This window comes from Miniopterus natalensis, chromosome 5, assembly GCF_054644295.1.
Source record: "Miniopterus natalensis isolate mMinNat1 chromosome 5, mMinNat1.hap1, whole genome shotgun sequence".
In the NCBI taxonomy this organism is placed as follows: domain Eukaryota; kingdom Metazoa; phylum Chordata; class Mammalia; order Chiroptera; family Miniopteridae; genus Miniopterus; species Miniopterus natalensis.
Genome location: NC_142085.1, coordinates 8,346,135 through 8,366,380, shown reverse-complemented (window position 1 = coordinate 8,366,380; position 20,246 = coordinate 8,346,135). Strand labels below are relative to the sequence as shown.

At 38.8% G+C, this 20,246-nt stretch overlaps 2 protein-coding genes across 2 annotated transcripts in view; both read left to right on the top strand.

Annotated features, from left to right (window-relative positions):
• NUDT3 (nudix hydrolase 3) overlaps positions 1-20,246 on the top strand; it is a 96,221-nt gene that overhangs the window by 66,774 nt on the left and 9,201 nt on the right. The window lies entirely within an intron of this gene.
• Positions 14,277-18,100, top strand: LOC107545602 (zinc finger protein 583-like). Its single transcript, XM_087817211.1, has 2 exons — positions 14,277-14,286; positions 14,976-18,100. Exons 1-2 carry the CDS (start codon positions 14,277-14,279, stop codon positions 15,740-15,742), a joined length of 777 nt encoding a protein of 258 aa, XP_087673337.1. The 3' UTR covers positions 15,743-18,100.

The window sequence follows — 20,246 nt, the reverse complement described above, 5'->3', positions numbered from 1 at the left end:
CATACCTTCAACCGTATTCTCTTCAAGGGTGACAGGGTTGTTGGATGTCCTTTGCCTTTAGAGAAATGTCGTCAGCGATGATAATTGAGAATGTTTGGTCAAATGCCATCCCTTTTATCTGCTGCTTCACGTCTGGGCCAGCCCTAATCCACGGAACAATTTCTAACATATAAACTATAAAGTATTTGTAGGTAGCCTGATAATTAACCTGTGACATAGGCCTAACTTAAAAAAAAAAGTAGCTTGTGCTCTGACTTCCTTATTTGTGTCTTAAATATCACACGTCTTTGCTGCTGCTCTGGCTCTTACCACTTGTTCCTTTGCCATGTAAACTCATCATCTTAGAGATTTCTTCAGTTTAGTGATGTGTCCTTAGACTTCCTGTACCTTGATTCCCTCCCTCACGTTGTTGATACACTGTCTTACATAAAGTAAAAATTTTACAGCATGTTTGACTTAATTCACCTTCATTTAAGAAAGGTTTTTGATTGTCTGGATGCCTTAGTATAGTGCAAGGATCCTGGTTGCCTCAAGACTTTGGAGCTGCATTGTAATTATCTAGCCTTACTAATCTTATGTCACCCCATCAAGAATTTATTGTAACCCTTCTTGATCTCATTTGCATTTTCGTCTAAGAGCATGGAAAACCCCATAGTGAACTTTATTTAAAAAATCTGTGTCGTCTCATCCCAGTTCCTGTACTGTGTGTTCCCTGTTCCTGCAAATAAATGGTTATACTCTCTTATATGTATCATAGCAACCAGAAATACCCAAAGGGTATCTCAGAACTGTCTCTAATAGGGAAGCAGTTTTCCCTGTCTCTTGTTACACACAAGTAGAATATTTTAAAAGCCTGTGACTACTTGGGAATAATTTAAGATACAATTTTGTCAACTTTTTTTTTACCTCATAAGTGTTTGACTCTATTTAAAATGGAGAAAAATGTGAAGACTTTGTATAACTGTTGTGTTTTCATCTTTACAGTCTGAACAATTGTGAATGGAGGGTAGAAATAAGTTATCATAGAGTTTATTAGGGAAATAACATTTTTTAAAAATCAAGAACTTGAATTACAAAATATATATCGTAATATATTAAGAGTATTTTCAACCATTTCAACATGATAAAACGGGGAAGTAATATTGTAGACCAGGGACCTCCAGCTCATAAGCTTGTAGGGAAGGAGGCAGGCAGCTGACAGTGGGTGTATCTCTGACAAAGTGGGGAGAGCCTGCCCTAGTCAGAGGGGTCCCTGCTCAGGCTGGCCAGTAGTTGTTATGCAGGAATTAAGACCCAGTGTGGCTCTGGTGTTTCAAGAGAAACTTGAAAGCTGGATTCTCATGTGAGATCTGATCTTTCAACATAGGCAACAAATTTTTAAAAATTTTTAATCAACAAAATATGTACGTAAAGATCAAAAGAAACAGCAACAGTAGCACTAAAAGACTCATGATTAAAAACAACCAAAAGATGTGTTCTTAATTCGGTAAATGAGCTGTGCACCAGGTTTTTACTTTATTTTGAACTGTAAACTAAGCTCCAGCTTCTTGGAAGAACATAGTTTTATTTTTTTTAGTCTCCTAAATAAGTGAAAACAAATAAATGTTTTTTACCTTGGGAATATTTCACCTTTTAATGGAAATGCTAATATGAGAAACTATATCCAGATGTAAACTGTAAATCAAAAGAAATCACAAATCAACCCCATTCGTTTATTGAAAAGCAGTCTTTATTTAGATAGCATTCTCTGAATTTCCAGTATTTAATTTTTAAGGAATTTTAAGTCACACAAATATGAGCTATTAATAGTAGTGTACATGTATAGTTATTTGTACCTATAGATTTATATTAAAAATAAGTACAAAAATGGGAAAAATCCTATATGTTTGAAATTATTAAAAATAAAAAGTTGGGCAGAAAATAGCCATAAATATTTATTATGTGCCAGCTATATTCAAGAGCTTGAGGAGGAAGCTATGAAGAACAACAACAAAAGAGTATTTTTTTCCCTAATATAAATTATTACTCTTTTCCCTGAGATAAATTATGTTTTTGTAAATACGACCATGTCTTTATTTTTACTTGGTAAAAAGACCTATTTTTAGCTCCCTTAGTGACCACATTATAAAGTGTAACAATTATGTCTCTTAATACATTATATGTAATGATCTTAATTCTGATGATTTATTCTTTTAATTTAATGGGCCATAGGATTTAAAATTTTAGGAAAACCTTTGTTCACCTAACATGAACATATATTTTTGTGTGTGTGGAAGCATCTTTATTCTGCCCTCCTAGGAAAAGCACATGCACAAAAATATAACAGAAGCAGTTAAGAGCTTTTCCTTAGGAAAAATAATTTTGACTATATAAAATGAGCAGTGAAAACATAGCAGGTCTTGGTGTGGAAGCTGGTGTGTGAGGCCATTTTATGTTAGAGGACAGGATGAATCCTGCAGATTTCTGGCAAAGGGCCTTAAATAAATCTGTATTGAATCTCTTGTTTCTGGCAGCTGAGAACTTAGTAAGGGCCTCTCCTCTTAGTTACAATTCTAGGATGACAGGAGACTTTGGCAGAGACACTGCCTCCTGTGAAGGGACTGCTGAGGTGCTGTGATAATCCCTGTGCTCAGTTTTTGCTCTGTGCTCACGTGGCTGAGAGTGTAATTCAACTCTGGCCCCAGAGCAAGGAGGCCTTTTCTTTCAGAGGAGAGCACCTCTGCTACCCCTGGGTTACTTCCATGATTACTTCTAGAGTCAACCTTAAAATGAAAATTTTTAGTGACTGTCACTTTGGCTTTTACAAAAATACTTAAGTGGATATTCTTGGCTTATGAAAAGTGGTATTAAAAATGTTATTACGTATTTGTGTTAGTGACCACTTTAGTTTAAATATATAGGTGCTTTTGACCAGGAATTTCCATTAGTGACCATTTTAGTTTATATAGGTGCTGCCCGATTGGTGTGGCTCAGTGGTTGAGCATGAACCCTGTTTTCCAAGAGATAGCAGTTCGATTCCCGGTCAGGGCACATGCCCAGGTTGCAGGCTCCATCCCCAGTAGGGGGCGTGCAGGAGGCAGCCGATCAGTGACTCATCGTTAATGTTTCTCTCTCTCCCCTCGCCCTTTCTTTCTCTGAAATCAATAAAGATATATTTTAATAAATAAATATACAGGTGCTTTTGACTAGGAATTTCCATTAGAGTTGTTTGTAAAATTTTTCACCTTAAAAATAGAAACAAAATAATCTGAACAGGCTTTTAAGTCCTTTTCTAGCACTTAGCGATGATGTTAGTGTAGCTAGTTTGTTTACTTGATTAAGCTGGTGACTACTATAGCTTGTCAAACTTTTATTATTATAAAAGTAACATGTTCCTGGCAGAATGAAAGCAGAAAGATTGCAGTTTATTACCATAATTCCATGGCTGGTTTTCCCGACCAACTTTTTAATGATTATGAAAATTTTTAAACATACAAGAAATATTTTAAAACAGTAAAATGCTGTTCACCTTCTTGTAGATATTTTTTTTACTTTTTTGCATATATATTTTATTTTATTGTTGAGAGTATTACAGGTATCCCCCATCGCCCCCCTTTGTCCCCCACCACCTATCTCCCACCCCACCCTGCATATTTTATTTATCTCTAGATTTTTTATTTACTATGCCATTTGAAAATAAATTTTAGATTTCATGACACATCACCTCTAAATTCTATTTAGCATGCATCTCTTTAGAATAAGGCCAGTCCCCTCAATAACCCCATACCATTGTCACACGTAAAAGAATTCATAATTCCATAATGTCATCTAATATTCACTCCATTCAAACATCCCCAGTTATCATGAAATACCTGTTATATCTGTTTGTTTTCTCACTGTGATGTAATCTAGGTTCGCACATTACAATTGGTTATATCTTTTCAAGCTATTTTATTGTAGAACCATAATCCCAGCCTTTCCACATTCCCCACTCCCCATGATACTGACTTTTTAAGAGAGTCCAGGGTGCTTACCTAATAGTGTCTCACATTCTGGGTCTGCCTGTCCTCTTGGTGTCATTTAACCTGTTTTTTTGTCCCCTGTATTTCCAGCAGCTTAGTCTAGAGCAGTGCTGTCCAGTAGAACTTTCTGCAGCGATGGAACTACTCCATATCTGCACCGTCCAGTATCATAGCCACTAGCTATATGTGGGTACTTAAAATAATTGTAATTAAACACAATTTAAATTTAGTTCCTCAGTCACTCTGGCACATATTAAGTGCTCATTAGCTACATGTGGATAATGGCCACCATATTGAACAGCAAAGGTCTGGCGCTTGATTAGATTTAGGGTGGGCATTTTTGACAGGCTGCTGCATAAGCAGTGCCCTGTGATTCCTAATTCTTAACATCAGGAGCACAGGTCAGGTTGCCTTGCCATTAGTGATAAAATACTTGATTGTTAACGAGTGGCAGATCATTCCCTGGTAGAAGTACATTTCTCCCTGTGTGGCAAAGTTGGTAAATAATTTATTGAGCATTTCTTCTGCACTGTTTCCCAACAGTCTTTCAACTAATAGCTTAGCATATGCTGATGATCTTTACCAAATCAGATATTATAGAGACTGCAGAACAGTGATTTTTTAAACTTTTTTTTATTAGCTGAAATTCTTCTGTAAAGGAAAGCTCTCTTCTTCCTTCTCCCTTTCTCTCATTTTAAATACCTTCTGGACTCATGGATTTTGTGTGTGTGGTGGGGGGGTTTCAGTGTATTACAATCAGTTACGGTCTTTATTCTCTTTGTTTTAATTGTCTCAAATTTGGCCGTTGTACACCCTTTGAAGCAGTCTCCTGTGTGGTTTTGATGTGACCTTTTCATTGGTTGAGTACTTCCTTGCTTTGTAATGCAATAAGGTAGTCCAGGCTCACCTTGACTTTTCCTCTCTCAGACCTATTGTCAGACATTTCTTCAAAGAGTTCCCTTTTAGTGGAGAATGTTATTTGGAAACCAAGGTTAGGGTACTAGGTATACTCACTGTTACTGGGATCTGATTGCTTCTAGGCATATTTTGAGTAGACAGCAATAGGAAGCATTTTAAAAGAAAAATCATGATTTCATGTTACTATTTCTATTTCAAACTTGACATTAAAAGTTTTATCTTAACTTTTTAATATTTGTATCTTTTTTCTTTTATTCTTAAGATATTGATTTTCAGTAACATTATTTGCTTTATGTTATAAATAATAGGAAATATTGACATTATGGTTATTATCAGAAGAAGCATTATAAATCCTGAGAGTGTAGTCTTAGCTTCTTAATGTGAACCTGTTGATTTTAGGAAGGAGTACTGGTAGGGGTAGAGTGGAATAATCCTTGGTGCTGATTTGGATTATTTAGGAATTGGATCTGGGTTGGTGCGAATTGGTGATAACTGAAAAGACAGTATTAAAGAGGAAGTAATTGGCATCAACAGAAGGGTATCACTTTTTTTTTCTTTTCTAAATCTGGATTATAGTTTGATTTACATTATGTACATTGTACCCTATTTGGGGGTCCCTTTCAGACATAAAAATAGTAAAGTAAGTTAGGAAATACAACCTAAGAACTGGGTAGGGGCTTTGTATTGCTTCTGTGTAGACCTTTGACCTGTGTACCCTTCACTATATGGGCTGATGAAGATGTCAGCCTCACATGGTGACTCCCGTATACACGGTTAACCACTCTCTGCCTCTCCTGCAGCTGTGAATGCTTGCTTAGACCAGAGTGGTTCTCAGCCTTGTCAGACTTGACACCTCCCCTCTGTAATTAGTAATTAATAAATATATTTTTATATATATAAAATTTTGATATGCACTTATTTTTATACATACAGTCTCCTGTATTAATGTTCATAGACTAGAAAATAATTGAGTTCTGGGCTCATAGAGTTAAAACCAGATTTCACACACAAATGTGTGTCAGGATTTGGAACAGTCACGAAAGATAGTCTTGGGTGAGGTCGTCCTTCCTATTGCAGGATATCCAGCACTCCTGGTCCCTTCCTCCTAGTGCCAGCCCTTCCCCGCAGTCATCCTCACAACCAAAACACTCTCACACTTTCCATAGTGCCTCTGGGGTGGTCACATTTGTGGAAAAACTATTTTGAATGATCTGGGAGTTTCATTTGTCTCCCAGATCCTAGTTGCTTAATTACTCAGGCTTAATTGGTAGCTTATTTGTCAAGTGTCTGCTTTAGGCTCAGTTAGGGCTGGGGCTAGTGGCCTGAACATGGCAGTTGGTAAGAGGAAAAGAACAGGTCATGATGGCCTGGCAGACGAGTTCACAGTAGAGGAGGTTCTAGGCCCTGGGTACATTGGTGACAGCAGTACCACTGCTCAGTGAGTTGCACACTCAGCAGGAGAGGGAAAGATAGTTATGGTTGTTCCCCTCTGGGCTTTCCCACTTCTAAGTGGAAAGGAAATTTAAATACATACACATTCCATCTCATTAGTCATCAGATAAATGCCAATTAAAATAAGCTGCTAAATTTCTCTTATCAAATGAGCTAAAATTTTAAAAATTAATTCTGTCAATGATGAGGAAAGGGGCAGCCTGTATGAAGAGCCTTAAAAATCTCAGTACTCTGTTGGACACTGAACACCAGTCATTCCAACTGCTTTCCATTTCAGGACATGCCCACATCCACATGATGCATGCGGTTGCCTCCAGCTAGTCAGCCTCCCCTGTCCCCTGGCTGCTTGGGCACACATCTTTGAGTTTTGAGCTCAGTTACTACATTTTATGGGAGCTTTCATGACTTCTCAGGCTGACGTGTAAGTGCTTTATTTTTTGTAAATGCCAGTTCTTTTGCTGGTGATGTAACATAAATTTCAAGTATGTTTTTTCCACCTATTATTATTTAGCGTGGACATTTTGAAAAACAAAAGTAAAAAGAACAAACTTAAAAATTTCATACTCCCTACTAGTAACATTTTGGTGTATTTCCTTCTGTGTTTTTGAGTGTCAGCCTTCCCTACTTGTCTGTACATTTTTCTCAACAGTATCCTCAAATATCAGACATGAAAGTGAGCTGGGAGGTTCTTAAAAGTGTAAAATAGAAACTTTTGTCCTTGCTGTCATTTTCTATTATCCCAGCCCAACTCCCTTCTCTCTCACCACAGGCTTAGAGGCCTTGACCAAATCTTGTAACTTTCTGTGCTTCTTGGTTTATATCTTAACCCAGTATTTTCATTTCTAAGTGTTTGTAGACAAATGCTTATTCATGGGCACAAAGAAGCATGCACAAGAAGTTTATCACAGCTTTATATGTAATAGCCAAAATTGGAAACACTCTAAGTGTCCATCAGTAAAAGAATGATTACTTCAATTACAGCACATTCACATATCTATTATCCTCCAGCAGTTTAAAAATAATAAAGAAAAATCTATATGTCCCACATGGAGAGTCCTCTAAGACATTTAGTTAAATGAAATGGCAACTATTATCAATTTGCGTAAAGTAAAATGTCATAGAACATATTTGTATATCTTTATATATGTGTAAATGTTTAGAATGGAGTCTGGAAAGAAAAACACTACACTGGTTAGAGTGATTACCTCTGGGGAGGGACATAGGACTAGAAGGAAGTCCCACGGGGAAAAAATTTTTTTTAATCCTTTCCTGAGGATATGTTTTTTATTGACTTTAGAGAGAGAGGAAGGGAAAGAGAGAGAGAAACATCAGTGTGAGAGAGAAACATCGATCAACTGCCTCCCGTGTGCACCCCAGCCAGGGATCTAACCTCAGCCTTTTGGTGCACAGGATGGTGCTTCAACCAACTGAACCACCTGGCCAGGGTTCCATGGGAAATTTTGCCTTTATCTGAATTTTTTTGGTTTTTTACAACCCCATCATTTTCTCCAGAGTCTGGGCAGAAATGTGAAACCATCACACAGTTGTAGAACTCAGTATAGCCCCAATCCCCCAAGGAATTCTAAAGGGATATATTTGTGCTCAGAAAAGTTAAAATTAGGATTGCTGAAATTTTGCACTGTATTTTTTTCCCTTGGGTGCAAGGAAATGAAAGAAAACCATCTCTGGGGCAGATGGCATTGTTTTTGCTTTTGGTACAAGTTTATTTTTAGCTTTGAAATCTAATCTTGCTATTATAATTTTTACTTTTTTAATTTAAATTAAAATGATCAATGACAGTAAGGTAGTTGGGAAAGGAATGGCTCACATGGACATCATTGAGATAGTTTACTGTGTTTCTAGATGACCAGAGTAATATTTAAAGGAGTACGAGTAGAAGTAATCCATGAAGAATCATCAGATGTGCTAATCAGCCTGAAAACTAAAGGATATTGCTGTTGGATTTATTTATATATGAGTTCTTTTGTTGGTGATACTGACAATTATGAATTTAGGAACTGAGTCCATTATTTATTGCTGCCTAAGAAAAACAGAACCTAAAACAAGAATAATCATGCTATCTCATAGTTTCTGTGAGACATGAATTCAGTAGGGATGGCTTATCCATGATATGATGTCTGGGGATTCAGCTGGAAGACAAAGGCTGGAAGCAGAATACTGTTGGAAAAAATCTTGAATAACTTTTTCTACTAGGCTTCCAGGACTCCACCCATTCCTGACTTTTCTCATGCACCTGAGGGGTCTTTGCTTATTCCTCCCTGATGGTTGAATGTCCTGCAGTTCAGTCTTTTCTGTCTTCGTTGGTGTCTCATCTACATCCAGCCTCGTGGTTTTAAATATAGTAGGTAGTGTTGGGGGTGCAGGTTAGTGGGCAGGCAGGGAGATGGGGGGGTTGAATGGACGACCCATTATTCATCCCCAGCCACAGGTCTCCTTAACCTGCGTACTTGGTATTTCCATTTGGATGTCCAGTGGGCATCTGAAACTTAATATATATGAAGCTAAACCTGGAATTCCACTGTCTTCTCCCAAAGCTGCTCTGCTTCTCCAGCAGCCATCCCCATCTCAGTGAATGGCAACTCTGTCCTTTCATTTGTTTAACCCTCCCAAACTAGGAGTTACCCTTAATTTCTTTTTCTTCTCATACCCAGTATCTAGTTTATCAGCCAATATTGTTGGCTCTACCTTGAGAATACATACACCCAGAATCCAACCACTTCTCCCATCCCTGTCACTGCCACCTTAATCCAAGTCGCAGTCACCGCTCTCCTCGATTCCTCTGCCCACCCCCACTTCCTGCCCTCTTACTCCCTTCAGTGTATTTTCAGGAAAGTGATCCTGTGAGAAGAAAAAAGGTTAGGTCACGTCACTCGAAGGCTTTCTAAGATGGAACTCAGCATGGCCTATAACGTGGCTCCCGCTGGGACCTCATCTCTCACGCCTCTCTCGTGTACTGTGCTCCACCTGCGCTGGTAGCCCCCTTGCTGCTCCCCTGAAGCCGGGCCCCCTTCCTCCTCAGGGCCTTTGTACTTGGTACTCCCTCTGCTTGAATCACCATGGCTTCAGCTCAGTCTCAGACATTGAGTCCAGAGGAGAGACTCCATCCTGCTGGGTTTTCTTTTTCTTTTATAAATAAATGTATTTATAAATGTATTTATAAAATTTCTTTTATAAATGTATTTATGTATGTATTTATTTTCATTTGTTGATTGTTGTATATGTGCTGACCAGGGATTGAACCCACCATCTTGGTGTATTGGGAAGACGCTCTAACCCACTGAGTTACCCAGCCAGGGCCTGCTGGTTTTTCCTAATGGTTTCTATAGTAATTGGCTTGTACTGGTAAAGAAATGCCATGATATTGAGGGTGGGAAGTTAACAGTTTCAAAAATAGATATAATGTGCGTATATTATAAGTAGCAGGTACACCTACATCTGTGCCAAATGAAGTACCTTTTTATCCACCTGCCCACCGTTCTTGTTCATTTAGATCTCTTCATACCGAGCAGTCCTGTCCTTCAGATGAGGTGACATTTGTTAGAAGATTCCTTGAATGCCACTAAAATGTTATTCCATTTGACTTGGTTTTTGTTACTCTTTCCTCCCTTTTGGGGTCAAGGAGTGACTTAGGGAGCTAAGTGGGCAGTCTGGGATGCCATCTGAACTGCCTGTTCCGTCGGCTGGGAGACTTGGTAGGGCTCCATATCTGGCCCTCGAACAGATAGGCTTTTGGTTTCAAAGTAGGCCATAAAAACATTCAAAAGAGCTAAGTCTACGAAGTAGGATTTTAGAAAGGAGAGTGAGGCAGCTCAAGAAGGGAAGAGCATCATTTTCTTTTCTTTATTTCTTTCCCATCACCATTTACCCTCCCTGCCCTCTTCTACCTCCACCCCCCAGTCACCATACTGTTGTCCATGACCATGTGTTCTCTCTCTTTTTTCTTTCTCTTGCTCAATCCCTCACCCCCCTCCCAACACTCTCATCGCCACCCCCACCCCAGAGCTGTCTGCCTGCTTTCTCTCTATGAGTCTGTCTCTATTTTCCTTGGTCGTTCAGTTTGTTCGTTAAATTCCTCAGTGAGTGAGATCATATGGTACCTGTCGTCCTCTGACTGGCTTATTTCATTTAGCGTAATGTTCTCCTCGTCTATCCATGCTATCAGAAGGGGTAAAATTTTCTTCCTTTTATGACAGAGCAGTATTCCATTGTGTAAATATACCACAGCTTTTTTAGAGTATTATTTTCAGCCAAGAGCTCCTCCCCTGACATGCTTTCACTGAGATTCATGAGACTTGAAAGAAAGACCATCATCACTTAGTTATGGGAGTGTGACCAGCACAATTCTGGGTGCAAAACTGAATGAGAACATCACAGAGGAGATCTTTAGTCTTGAGAAGCCTGAGGGAGGGTGTCTGTCTATATAGGGACTATGATTTTAAGTGGTTTAAGTGGAATTTATTTTTATAGGATCATGGAATCACATTGTTGAAAGGACATTAAGAGGTTATCTGGTTAACGTTGCACTTTTGGTCAAGCAGAGCTAAACATTTACACCATTTAAGCCTTCATTTTTTTCTTTTATAAAAGATACTAATTCTTATGTTATCTAAATTAATAATTTTTTTAAACGTTTACTTTTTTTAATTGCCTTTAATGCCGTTCCACAACGAGATAACTGCATGTCTGTTAGAGTGGCTAAAGTGAAAAACGCATGATGCCATTCTGCAGCAGGCTGAGAGTGAGAAATGTAATTGTGGTTTCTTACTGCTTTCAAATAAACTGTTGTCTCTTTTGTGAATTGAATATATGCAATATTAAATGTTTTAGAAAGAAGATCACCTTTGCAGTGATATTTGGCAAAATTGAATTTTTGTGTGATTGCAAAACGAAATTGCCAGTTCTGCTTTTAAATTGAAAGGTGGATTATTGTGCCCTGGCTGGGTGGCTCAGTTGGTTGGAGCATCATCCTGCAGCCCCAAAAGGTTGCCGGTTCAATTCCCTGTCAGGGCACATACCTGGGTTGCGGGTTTGATCCCCAGTTAGATGCGTATGGGAGGCAACCAGTCGGTGTCTCTCTCTCTCTCACATTGATGGTTCTCTCTCTCTCTCTCTCAAATCAATAAAAACATTACCCTGGGGTGAGGATTTAAAAAGAAAAAATTTCCTCTGCACTAATCAATAAATGAGCTCTCTTCAGCCATTATAAATCATTAGATTGTGTCTGTTCTTATTTTATGGTTTCAGGCAAATGACTGGAAATACGGCAACATAAATGTGAACTCATAGATATCAGAAGCTAATAGTAGATATACAGAGGCTAATTTTTTTTAAATCCTCACCTGAGGGTATGTTCATTGATTTGAAAGAGAGACAGACAGAGAGAGAGATCAGCTGCCTCCCGTACACGCCCCAGCCCAGGCGTGTGCCCCGCCTTGGAGTCCGGCCAGCAACCCCTTAGTGCTCAGGCCGACACCCTAACCACTGAGCCCAGGTGGGGCCGAGCGTTTTGTGTGAGCCTCATTATTAAGTTCTGTGTTACCGTTTTTATTCTTGGTTGCTTTCATACACATCTTGTTCTTGTTTGGGATTCCATAGCTTCTCAATTTCTTTAAGGATAAGAACTAGTTTCCCCCAAGTTTTCCTGAATTCTTCTTTTGACCAGAGCCAGTTTTCATACATATTTTGATCTTTCTTTCCTTCTGATGACTTTCCTTGGAGGTCAAGTAATCTGAGGTGGTCCCACCACAGTCCTGAGTGAGGCAGTGGCAGCACTGAGTGGGCAGGTGCACAGAGGGGCCTGCGGGGAATGAAGCTGTTCGCCGGGGCCTTTAAAGAATGCTGCGAGGGAGGCCGCCTAGGGGTCTGGCCTAGGCCATTCTCCTTGCGTGGGGATAGCCGTTTGGCATTTAGGCCTTTGGCTTTCAGGACGCTTCTCACTTCCACTCTGTGTTCCTGCCATGTCCTGTCCTGGAGCCTCTCCAGAGTCTGGAAGCTGAGCTGGCTTCTGCTTTTCTTCACCTTTTAACCCTCGTTCATCACTGTGCATCTTCTTGGAATTTTTGAAATTGCTTTTCTTCCAACAGCATCTTTCCAGTTGCATTCCCCTGCTTCCATTTTGATGGAATCTCAGGAAGAAAAGGATAATATGCTTAGTCAACCTACTGCTACATTTTTTAGTTAAATTATTTTTAATTTTTATAATTATATCTCTTCTCTTTCCTTTGACTCTGAAGTAATACTATAAATATTTTTGTTTCTCTAAGCCAGGGATATTCAACCTTTTCCATCTCACGGCATATAAACTAATTACTAAAATTTTGTGGTACACCAAAAGATATCTTTTTTGCCAGTCTGACCAAAAAAAAGGCATAATTTTGATCCTTTCACACTTGACAGCTATTGTTGTGTTGGCTGTTGTCATTTTCTTATTTGACAGTCTCAGGGAAAAGAGGTCAGTGCCCCTGACTGAACAGTCGGGTACTACAGGTTTTTAAATTCCTGCAGCGCACCAGTTGAAAATCGCTGCTCTAAGCTAATCGTCTAAGATATGAAAAGGGCTATCTTGCTTTCAATAGGTAGAAAGTTCCGAGTAGGTCACGTTTTTGCAAATCCATCATCTTTATGTATGATCTATCTCAGACACCAGTAGCTTTTTTCATCCTTACCCAAGGACAGTTTTTCCATTGCTTTTCAGAGCATGGAAGGGAGAGACAGACAGACACACACACACACAGACATCGATGTGAGAGTGACACATCAATTGGTTGCCTCCTGCACACGCCACAACCGGGATGGGGATCGAGCCTGCATCTGAGGTGCTCTATGATTTCTTGTTTATTACTTATTTTAAACTTATTAGGAGAAACTAATTTAAAGATTATCTCTCTTTTACTGCAAATAACTGCCCCTAAGTTACCTTTCAAGCATTTCCTTAAAAACTGGAACGAAAAAAAAGATATCTTTTTACTAAGTTTATAAGCTGTCTACATTATCACATATAATTGAATGCTACCCATTGATGAATAGTTAATTCAGTGGCTTAGTGTAGAGATTAGAATCTGCCCTCTTAGAGAATATAGTACTGCATTTGAGCTGGCTTGTGTTGGAACTCTGAATAGAGACTGAATTGCTGGGATAGGAGCCAAGTGCATTCTGCTAAATGAATTGAGTCCAGATGACTCTTCCAAACAGTTGTACTTGCTTTCCCACCCAACTCCACATTCCAGGAAAGGAGCTTTAGTCATTAGGAGGTAGGCCCACAGCTTACTTTTTCACTGACTCCAATTCACAGTAGTTTCAGCAAATACTAAATACAACTTTTGCCTCTGGAGACTCCACAACCTTTAACCAACAGCCACTGGACCCGGGCAGCTCTAACTTAATCTGGCTGAGGTGCCGCTTAACAACTTCCTCTTAATTCAGTGAACTTGCAAGTGCAAACTGCCTAACACAGAGCTTTTTTGCTCCACAGGAAGTAAACTTAAGGAGTCTGATTCTAACTCGTCCTGAAGGGAATCCATGTGGCTCAGTGAAAAGCTAAGTTTCCAGGTTAAATCACAATAAATGTAACTTGATTTCACATAAACTTACTAATTAATTGACACGTATTTGGATTAAAAAGAAAATAAAACTTCCCAAATGTTGTTTTCAAATACAATAATACTGAGTGACTAAGAATGAAGGAATGGCTCTGGCTGGTCACCAAAAGGTCACCGGTTAGGGCACATACCCAGGCTGCGGGTTCAGTCCCCCGTCCGGGAGCATGCGGAGACAACCTGTCTGTGTTCCTCTCCCACATCAATGTGTTCCTCTCCCTCTCCCTTCCTTTCTCTTAAAAAAGTCAATAAAACATATTTTTGAAAAAAGAAAAAAAAGAATGAAGGGATGGAAAAAGGTATATCAGGCAAATACTAACGAGAAGAAAACTGGGATAATAATTGTAATACCAAACAAAATAGAATTTAGGTGGAAAATATTTAAAGGGGCAAGGGGGACATTTAATATTGATAAAAGGAACAATCTACCAAGACCTACAGCAGCCATAAGTTTATGTGCCTGTAGCAAAATCTTCATCTACACAAGCAAAATTGGCATAATCATGGGCAAAAGTTTACAAGTCTATAGCGATATTGAAGACTTTAAAACATCTAATTAAGCGGCCTGCGGGGGCTGGGTTCCATCAGCCTCCAAGGGCTGTAGGTGGGCCCTGGTAGAAATTGCCCGAACCTTGGGGGCGAAGACGGAGTCTTTCGGCAGTTCAGCTCTGCTGGAGGAGAGAAGCTGCAGACTTCTAGGCTGGTGATTCTGGATGGTGCAAGGAAAACCTAGCTTCTTACGTTCCCTTTCCCATCTCCGTCATCTGAGCGAACTACCATTTCCCAAGAGAAGAGCCAAGAGGAGGAAAGAACGGCTGTTGGACTTCTTAAAACTGTGTACCAGGAGTTGGTGACCTTCAGGGATGTGGCTGTAGACTTCTCCCAAGAGGAGTGGGATTGTGTAAATTCATCTCAAAGGCATCTGTACAGTAACGTGATGTTCAAGAACTACAGGATCTTGGTGTCACTGGGACTTTGCTTTTCTAAGCCAAGTGTGATATTATTGTTGGAACAAGGGAAAGAGCCCTGGATGGTGAAGAAAGAGCTGGCAAAAGGCTTGTGCTCAGGACATTTTCTGTCTTCATTGTTGCTGTGATCAACGTTAAAGGCTGGGAATCTGTGTGTGACAGTAAAGAATTAACCCAAAAGCAGGACATTTGTGAAGCACAGTCATCTCAGAAGATAATAGAAAAACTTACAAGCTATGGCCTTGAGTACTCCAATTTGAGAGAGGAATGGAAATGCGAGGGCCATTCTGAGAGACAACCAGTGAATCAGAAGGCATATTTCAAAGAAGAGAGAATTACTAATGAAGAAGCCCTTGTTTATGAAACAGGACAAGAATATAACAAATCTTGGCAAATTTTCCATCTGAACATGCTGCTTCATACACAGCAGGTAGTTCCAAAAGAGGAGAAAGTACATAAACATGACACACATAAGAAAAGGTTTAAAAATAATTTAACTGCTATTAAACCCAAGAATATCTATACAGAGAAGAAACTTTTGAAATGTAATAAATGTGAAAAAGTTTTCAGCCAGAGCTCATCCCTTATTCTTCATCAAAGAATTCATACTGGAGAGAAACCCTATAAATGTGTAGAATGTGGAAAAGCGTTCAAAAAAACCCCCCATCTAATTAAGAAACTGATAGAAAAAGTGGCAAACAGTAAGAAAAGTAGGATTAACACCATTAGCAAGGTTGACCAGATAGCTGTATTGAAAGATAACCTGTATTCAACAACAACTATATAATTTCCTCAAGTACACATGGAAGAATTATAAAAACTAACCATATGCTAAGCTTTAAAAGAAATATCAAAAATCCCAGGGCATCAATAAACACAGACTATATGTATATACTGTGACACAATGCAGTAAAATTAGAAATCAACAATAGAGCTAACTTGACAGAGAGAGAAACATATTTGGAAACAGAAAAAAAAAAATGTTCTAAATAATCCTTGAGTTAAAGCACAAATCACAACAGCAATTAGTAAGCAAATAGAGATAAACAACTATGAAAGCACCCTGTGTCATGACTTATGGGATGCACTCATTCGGTTCTTTGAGCCTTCGAGGCTTTTATTAGAAAGCAAAATAGACATTAAATAACCTAAGCAATCAATTCAAGAAGCTAGAAAAAACAGCTGGATGTGCTCAAAAAAAAAGTAAAAGGATGGAAATAAGGAAAGGGGCAAAAATTAGAGAAAAATAGGTATCAACAAAATCAAAAGTAGGTTATTTTTGTCTAGTAAAATAAAGGAGCCTCTCAAAGGACTGATAAAAGAAACTTTAAGAGAGAAGGAAACAAATAAATAGGAACAAAAAGGAATAGCTACAGATATGACAGAGACTTTGAAATTAAGAGAATGCTATGAAGAGCTACAAGCAAAACAAATTTTTTTGAAAAGTTTTCTAAAAAAAAAAAAATACCCAAATTTTCTTAAGAAAAATTAGAAAACCTGTATATAGATAATTAATTCTTACAGAAATTAAGTGCAAGTCACCTTTTTTCACAACAAAAATACCAAGATCAGACTAGATGAATACTACCAAAATTTCTAAAAATGTATACTCTTATCTTAATGAACTACGCTAGAGAAAGATAACTGCACACCTCTTGTAAGGCTGGTATAATTTTTTTTTTTTAATTTCTCTTTATTATTGAAAGTATTACAGATATCCTCTTTTTTCCCCCATTGACCCCCTCCATCCTGCACCCGCCTGCACCTCCAGGCCTTCACCACACTATTGTCTGTGTCTGTGCGTTATGCATATATGCATGTAAGTTCTTATATTAATCTCTCTCCACCTGCTCCCCCACTCCCACCTTCCCTCTGAGATCCCTCAGTCTGTTCCATGCTTTTATGTGTCTGGACCTATTTTGTTCATCTGTTTGTTTTGTTCATTAGATTCCACATATGAGTGAGATCATGTGACACTTGTCTTTCTCTGCCTGGCTTATTTCACTTAGCATAATACTCCCCAGGTCCCTCCATGCTGTCTCAAAGGGTAAGGGATCCTTCTTTGTTACAGCTGCATAGTATTCCATGGTGTAAATGTGCCACAGCTTTTTACCCCCTCATCTCCTGATGGGCACTTGGAAAGGGAGTCCACTGTATGGGAGAACATATTTGCCAGTGATAATCTGATGAGAGGTTAATATCCAAAATGTATAAGGAACTCATACAATTTAACAAAAGGAAGACAATCCAATTTAAAAATGGGCAAAGGACCTAAATAGATACTTCTCCAAAGTGGACTTACAGATGGCCAAGAGACATGAAAATACGCTCAAAGTCACTAATCATCAGAGAGATGCAAATTAAAAGGCCGGTGAGGTATCACCTCACAGCTGTCAGAATGGCTCCATCAACAAAGGGCAAGTGCTGGCAAGGGTGTGGAGAAAGGGGGACCCTAGTACACTGCTGGTGGGAATGCAGACTGGTGCAGCCACTATGGGAAGCAGTATGGAGGTTCCTCAAAAAATTAAATATGGAACTCATTTGACCTAGTGATCCCACTTCTAGGAATATATCCTAAGAAACTGGAAACACCAATCAGAAAGAAATTGTGTTCATAGCAGCACAATTTACAATAGCTAAGATCTGGAAGGCTGGTATAATCTTGATCAGCAATCAGACTTTTTCTGTAAGGGGTCAGATAATAAATATTTTAGACTCTAGAAGCCATATTGTATATGTCACAAATATTCAGCTCTGCTATTGTAATGTGAATTCACCCATAATGAGTGTGGCAGTGTTCCAGTAAAACTTTATTTACAAAAACCAATGGCAAGACAGATTTGGCCCATGGACCATAGTTTGCTTACCCCTGATCTTGATAATTAAGAATAGAAAAAAAATAAATTCTCATGAACATGGCTACAAAAATTCCAAGTGAAATAAGAGCAAATAAAACCTAAAGCTTTCTCAGTATCTCACAACTATATTGTCCCAAGAGTACAAGGGTAGTTCAGTCTTAGAAAATATGTTTATGCAATTTACTTTATTTAAGAGATTAAAATAAAACTAAGTAAATGAAAATTTATTAAAATTCAGTACCTACCTACTTATTTTTAAACATGTTTTTATTGATTCCAGAGAGAGGAAGGGAGAAAGGGAGAGAGAGAAACACCAATGATGAGAGAGAATCATCGAGCGGCTGCCTCCTGCGTGCCCCCTCCTATGGATGGAGCCTGCAGCCCAGGCATGTGCCCTGGCCAGGAATCAAACCGTGACCTCCTGGTTCATGGGTCGATGCTCAACCACTGAGCCACCCTGGCCGAGCAATACCTATTTATTTATTTTTTTAACTATATCTTTACTGATTTCAGAGAGAGGAAAGGAGAGGGGGAGAGAGAGAGAGAAACATCAATGATGAGAGAGTCATTGATCAGCCAGGACTATTTGGATTTCTTACTACTAGCAAAAACGGACTTTTAAATAAAGTCTCCTTTTCTGGATTAAGGGCTTTTGACATGTGGATTGAAATTATAACTGCTTTCAAATGATTCTGAGAAAAACAGGTTCATACCAGCACCCTGGTTGAACCCCCTTACAATATACCTTGAATCACATCTTATCCCCAATGTCTGAGCCAAATATCTGTCAGGTGTGACCCTGACACCTACCCCAACCTACATGCAAGAGTCATGTGAGAGAGAAAAATAACCGCCCAATTGCTTGCGGCAGCATTTGCGAGAGAGCTGGGAGATGAAAGTTGGACTGTGGAAAACTTAAGAAAAAGTAAAATGGTTAGAGTGAATCCTGTCTTGGATTCACTTTGCCTAGGAGCCGCCTTTGTCTTTTTCAGAATAATGATTTTAAAGAACTGAAATCTTCTTTTTTACTAAAGAAGAGCCTTCTCCTAAGAAAACTGCTAAATCTCAATTTTAAAAACTGGTAAATATAGGAATATTTCTTTGCTTTTTACCATAGAGTCTATGATAGGATCACCGTAGGTAGAATTTACACAAGTAGATCCCCTAAGTGTTAATATAAAACTTGAAACACTAGGAGACAAATAAAACTGCTGTTACTGTCTACAACTTGAAGATTAATGAAAAGTGAAAATAAGTGCCACTGAAATTCCACTGTTTTGATGGCAGTATGATTTGATTTACTCCAGACTTTATAAGAATGCATCGATTTTATAAAGGAAAATGCCTTTATGTTTTTCCCAGCTGCATCCGACAGAGTAAATTCGGGTTATATGTTGGTGTTAAATGCAGAAATTACTATTAAACAAAAATTTTAAAGTATATTGAAGTGTCATAATAGAAGTTGATTCGTATCCTTAAAATTCAACGACCATTTTCTAAACTTTTGAGTTTTTTAAGATAAAAATTTTTTTTAAATATTTTTTTATTGATTTGAGAGAGAGAGAGAAACATCAATGAGAGAGAGCCATCGATCAGCTGCCTGCTGCACTCTCCCTACTGGAGATCGAGCCCACAACCTAAGCACGCATGTGCCTGACCAGGAATAGAACCCGCAACCTCTTGGTGCATAGGGTGATGCTCAACCAACTGAGCCACACTGGCCAGGGCAAGATTAAAAACATTAATTGGACAATAACTGCTAAAGAGACCATTTTCACCACTTTGCAGAAGAGAAAAGTGAATGATGGCCTCTCTGAAACTCTATGAATTTTTTCTTACCCCCACCCCAACCCTGACAGCTCTACGCCTTGGCCCTGTCAGTGCATCCCTGTGACAAAGGTGCGGTGACACATCTGAGCGTGCTCGACTCCCTGGGATCAGAGGACAGAATTGGCTTTCCAGCTCAGGTTGGCACACCAGTTTGTCCCACTTGTTCAGGCTGCTTCACTAGTTAATTCTTATAAGTACAATGTAGCTCATCTTAGCTGGCTGTGGAGTAGGATTGTTTCTAAAACTGTACAGAAGCAAGTTAAATAAGAAAAGGTAGACATTTCCATTCAAGTAGCCAATAGCCACATGGGGACAAGAGCAGGTGAAAAAAGAATAGGAAAGGAAATGGGCATTTGGCAAGAGAAAAGAATAGAATTCCTTGACAGATAATTAGCAAAAATTAATTTCAAAATATAGTTCACCCAGGAGCCTAGGCCTTTAAATGGCTTCTTTTGCTTCTATTCAATATCTCTTAAAAACTTTTAGAGTACTTATCAATTTTTGTTCATTTTGTACAAACTTACTGAGCACCTACTATGTTGTGTTTAGAAAATATTTTTGTCTTTTTAGTTTATTGTACAGATGAGGCAGTAGTAATAGAAA